The sequence below is a fragment of the Sinocyclocheilus grahami genome, unplaced genomic scaffold (genome assembly GCF_001515645.1).
Source record: "Sinocyclocheilus grahami isolate Dianchi unplaced genomic scaffold, SAMN03320097.WGS_v1.1 scaffold383.1, whole genome shotgun sequence".
Classification (NCBI taxonomy): domain Eukaryota; kingdom Metazoa; phylum Chordata; class Actinopteri; order Cypriniformes; family Cyprinidae; genus Sinocyclocheilus; species Sinocyclocheilus grahami.
Genome location: NW_015505562.1, coordinates 13439 through 18774, shown reverse-complemented (window position 1 = coordinate 18774; position 5336 = coordinate 13439). Strand labels below are relative to the sequence as shown.

Genomic DNA, 5336 nt, shown 5'->3' with positions numbered 1-5336 from the left:
TGCTTAACTGTGCTTGTCCAGATTTGTCCACACTAGGGGCCACTAGGGGCTCACAAATGCAGGAAAATAATTTAATTTGAGCAAAAATCACCCAGAGAACAATTACATATATGCTAATAATCATTTAAGTGTTGTATCATCATCACCATCCTGTGCGTAATTAACGCATTTCGGTTAATCGGGTATAATAGTAGCCAAACACAAGACATCATTAAACAGAAAGGGACAAATTCAGACAACATATTCTCATACTGGCGCTGAGTTCAGATGACCCTTATATTCCCAAAGACACTACAGACAGGAATGACAATGGAGTGCCGAGGGAATATGTGCCGCGCGGAGAGAGAAGATTCATTAACAGTCAGCTTGAGACGAAGCAGGTGGGGGTTCAGTCTGGATACAGAATGAAACCAGAAAATGTACTGTATTTGTTGTTATTTCCTCCGTGCGCCTTTCCGCCGTCGAGTTTGACATAAATCTCGTCGCCAGAGTCCAGGTGCAGCACGACGCTGTTGCTCGCGTAGTCGTAGTTCTGATCGGCGTCTTGCGCGATGGCGCTCGCCCGAACCTGTTCAAATAAACGCAGATTGTCATTCAGTGCCAGCACCTATCGCCTGTAATTTAGAAAAAAACACCTCTTAAAATAAATGGATCTTAACTGATAAGAAACGTTTCATTTTGTTTTAATATTTGTGAATAAGGATCACACTTTTACTCGCCTTGCTAGTTTTGAGAACGAATTAAGAAAGGCACGACTTACAATAGGCTAATGACTAATAACCCTAATTATTTGTTTATTTTTACTGTTATTTTAAGACATCATACATGGATTCACCTCCCTGTCTGCAGCAACAACAGTCAATGTTGTGCTATTAATGCACAATATGCCTATGCGTTCGACTGCTCTTTATCTCGCAATGCAAATCGTATTTTGTTGGATGATACATAGTCTATTGTTGAAATTATTATTATAGCCTACTAAATCGCCCAGAGAACCAGTAAGATTTAGACTTCCGCCGTCGAGTTTGACATAAATCTCGTCGCCAGAGTCCAGGTGCAGCACGACGCTGTTGCTCGCGTAGTCGTAGTTCTGATCGGCGTCTTGCGCGATGGCGCTCGCCCGAACCTGTTCAAATAAACGCAGATTGTCATTCAGTGCCAGCACCTATCGCCTGTAATTTAGAAATAAAACATCTCTTAAAATAAATGGATCTTAACTGATAAGAAACGTTTCATTTTGTTTTAATAATTGTGAATAAGGATCACACTTTTACTCGCCTTGCCAGTTTTGAGAACGAATTAAGAAAGGCACGACTTACAATAGGCTAATGACTAATAACCCTAATTATTTGTTTATTATTACTGTTATTTTAAGACATCATACATGGATTCACCTCCCTGTCTGCAGCAACAACAGCCAATGTTGTGCTATTAATGCACAATATGCCTATGCGTTCGACTGCTCTTTATCTCGCAATGCAAATCGTATTTTGTTGGATGATACATAGTCTATTGTTGAAATGATTATTAAAGCCTACTAAATCGCCCAGAGAACCAGTAAGATTTAGACATTTTGCCTTCAACGCCAGTTGCAAATCAAAGAAAACAGCCAAGAGGGCCTTTTTGTCAGTTTAGACTACTTTTCGGCGTTTTATATAGCCTATAAACTAACATGTCCGACTACAGTCACATCCATAGAGTTCTTCAAACGCACCAGACGTGGATCGTGTTTGATACGCGTAATTACCACACCGCGCGCAACCCGATTCTCTTCGATGCATTTGATGCATTTAGCCAATTCTATCTATCTGATGTGGAAATCTAGATTAAAGCGATAAATAATGACTACATTGACTGTTTTGCTCCTGTAAACTTAGTAGAAATACCTGTCCGTTTTTACAGAGGTCTGCCCACATGCTTGTTCCGTCCCCTCCGCGCATCAGCACATGGTAGGTGAAGTAGTAAATCCCCGATACCTGGCACGTAAACTTGCCAGTAGTGGGATCATAGTGATTTCCCACATTTGTCACAACATCATCAAACCGAAGCACCTCGTAGCCTTCGTGGGGGTTCTTGAGACCCACATAAAACGCGATCTTGATGTTCCCCAACGCTGGACCAACGTCTCCAGTCTCGGTCCTCGCCGTTCCCGACGTGATGCCGGTAAATCCTGGTCTGCCGGAGTCTCCAGGTGGTCCCCTTGGACCAGGTGGACCTGGTTCGCCAGGTGGACCCCTGGGACCCGGTTTGCCCGGACGCCCCGGTTCCCCTCTAGTCCCTTGAGTGAAAGATGGTGGAATGGCACTGAGATCCTGCATCACCTCCAGCGCCGTGGCACTCGGTTTGGGCTCTTAAAATAAATGGATCTTAACTGATAAGAAACGTTTCATTTTGTTTTAATAATTGTGAATAAGGATCACACTTTTACTCGCCTTGCTAGTTTTGAGAACGAATTAAGAAAGGCACGACTTACAATAGGCTAATGACTAATAACCCTAATTATTTGTTTATTTTTACTGTTATTTTAAGACATCATACATGGATTCACCTCCCTGTCTGCAGCAACAACAGTCAATGTTGTGCTATTAATGCACAATATGCCTATGCGTTCGACTGCTCTTTATCTCGCAATGCAAATCGTATTTTGTTGGATGATACATAGTCTATTGTTGAAATTATTATTATAGCCTACTAAATCGCCCAGAGAACCAGTAAGATTTAGACTTTTTTGCCTTCAACGCCAGTTGCAAATCAAAGAAAACAGCCAAGAGGGCCTTTTTGTCAGTTTAGACTACTTTTCGGCGTTTTATATAGCCTATAAACTAACATGTCCGACTACAGTCACATCCATAGAGTTCTTCAAACGCACCAGACGTGGATCGTGTTTGATACGCGTAATTACCACACCATGCGCAATTACTTAATAGTCGATGCATTTGAATCGTATCAAAGTAATCGTATAAAACTAATTTGGAATTTTGTTTTATCGGTGTGCGATTTATTCAATGACTTGAAGTGGCGTCGACTTTTTCGATCATTTCTGATCAGTAGCTTAGAAAGTTCTGGACAAAATCGCGCGCAACCCGATTCTCTTTCGGCACCTTCATGCATTTGGCCAATTCTATCTATCTGATGTGGAAATCTAGATTAAAGCGATAAATAATGACTACATTGACTGTTTTGCTCCTGTAAACTTAGTAGAAATACCTGTCCGTTTTTACAGAGGTCTGCCCACATGCTTGTTCCGTCCCCTCCGCGCATCAGCACATGGTAGGTGAAGTAGTAAATCCCCGATACCTGGCACGTAAACTTGCCAGTAGTGGGATCATAGTGATTTCCCACATTTGTCACAACATCATCAAACCGAAGCACCTCGTAGCCTTCGTGGGGGTTCTTGAGACCCACATAAAACGCGATCTTGATGTTCCCCAACGCTGGACCAACGTCTCCAGTCTCGGTCCTCGCCGTTCCCGACGTGATGCCGGTAAATCCTGGTCTGCCGGAGTCTCCAGGTGGTCCCCTTGGACCAGGTGGACCTGGTTCGCCAGGTGGACCCCTGGGTCCCGGTTTGCCCGTACGGCCCGGTTCCCCTCTAGTCCCTTGAGCGAAAGATGGTGGGATGGCACTGAGATCCTGCATCACCTCCAGAGCCGTGGCGCTCGGTTTGGGGTTGTACGGATCACAGATCATCCGACAAGTGCCCATCATTTCGTAGTGCGCTGAAACCTCGGAGGTCTGGATCAGAAGCGGAATTGCGATGACCAGCGCCACGATCATGACGATGCCCACGACCGCGCCAATTATTCGCTTGCTGTGGAGCACCCGGGAAGCTCGCACTAAAAAGTCCGGCTCGTTTTTGGAGGAAATGGTGACACGCGAACTGGAAAGTATGGCAAGGGAGAAAACAACTCTCTTTCCTTTAAATGTATATACAAATACACACGCTCCCCACCAACACAGAAATGTGGCGTACCTCCTTCTCGTGACCTCTGGCAGAATATCACTGTCTGTGCCAGAGTTGTCAGAGAAACTATTGGCTTTGGCACGCGCGCCGGAGCGGTGAACGTTGCGCGCAGAGAGAGAAGACGCGCTGACTGACGTAGCAACGCGGTTGCAGTTTGGATGAACGATGCTGCGATGATAATATCTCCTCTAAAGTTATAAATAAATATAAAGAACGATCCGAGCGTAACAAAACACATGTTCTCTTTCAACAGAATTGGTTTTAAACCCATTTTTCTCTACAGACTTGCAATTGCGTTAATTGACATTCATAACAAGTTTTAGTTAAGCTCTTGTTTCAGTTCTGTGCAAATTTTAGGATGGAGAATGCTAATGCTTCATGTTCATCACTCTTTCCATGCTGATGGTGTCTGTGCACCATCATTTATAGTCAGCATAACTGAGGTGGAGACTGCACCAACCTCTTAGCCTTTAGCACATGCCAACATGTTGAAAAATCACTGCAGAAACACTTTTTTGTGTTGTTTGTTTTTTTGCACTATGGACACTGGTATTTATGTAAATACACTGGTAACCTTAAATGGCAACATCTAAATTAACTGGTTTTTATTGAAGTCAAACTTAAATATCACTGAAACAACCTAAATACATTAATTAATGCCAGCAAAAGTAATTTCCATGTGTTAAATCAGATATGAAAAGCTCTTTGAAGTAAAAATCACATGTGATAACTTTTTTACATGGAAGACAGGAATAATAATACAAAATCTGTTTTAATATAAAAAGTAGCTAACTAAATATGAAAACAGTTAGTTCACAGTAGCAAAGACTGACAGGCCTGTAATGTCAGAGACCACTTCAATATATAATATAATATAATAAAAGCAAAAAAGCACTTTTTATGTCATTTTTTATGCATTTGAGTTTTTTTGCCTGGAAAATGTTATTTATGCATATATAAAAAAAGTACCAAAATATTATGATCTCTATAGAACATGCACCAGTGTAGTACCATCCCATGTCGGTGGTAAATGTGTACCATGCATCCTAAATTATTAAATAACTGCAGTAGTGATTCTCGTTTTGAGATAAAATGATAATTCCGTCAATGGTACAGAATGACCTTGAGTAGGTTCATTTGTGTTTCACAGGTGCATCATCAGAAGAAAGTAAACAGAGGCAGTGAGCTGTTCTATCTAGCAGATTATGGTGGGAGTGAGTGTTTTACCTCAGGCCTTAACTAAAACTTGAGCCCCCTTCATGGGTTCTGCCTGGAAAAACATGTGAGATGTGACATGCAAGAGCGAGAGTAACATCGCTAGCGAGAGTCGCTATTCTATTTCTGCTATGCTGTTTGCTCCCCTGTTTGTCTT

General features: G+C 42.3%; 1 protein-coding gene across 1 annotated transcript; it reads right to left on the bottom strand.

Moving 5' to 3' along the window:
- Nucleotides 1–388: 388 nt before the first annotated feature.
- Nucleotides 389–4074, bottom strand: LOC107549890 (complement C1q-like protein 2). The gene is made up of 5 exons (XM_016231075.1): nt 3208–4074; nt 2433–2436; nt 1887–2350; nt 980–1126; nt 389–568 (listed from the first exon to the last, which is right to left on the bottom strand). Exons 1-5 carry the CDS (start codon nt 3775–3777, stop codon nt 389–391), a joined length of 1365 nt encoding a protein of 454 aa, XP_016086561.1. The 5' UTR covers nt 3778–4074.
- Nucleotides 4075–5336: the final 1262 nt, after the last annotated feature.

Excerpts from the sequence above, each read along its gene's own strand:
- LOC107549890 (XM_016231075.1), bottom strand. The coding sequence starts at position 3,777 with ATGATCGTGGCGCTGGTCATCGCAATTCCGCTTCTGATCCAGACCTCC. Across the intron at positions 1,127-1,886 it reads ACCTCTGTAAAAACGGACAG|GTTCGGGCGAGCGCCATCGC; the intron begins GTATTTCTACTA and ends TTATTTGAACAG. Across the intron at positions 569-979 it reads CTGGTTCTCTGGGCGATTTA|GTTCGGGCGAGCGCCATCGC; the intron begins GTAGGCTATAAT and ends TTATTTGAACAG.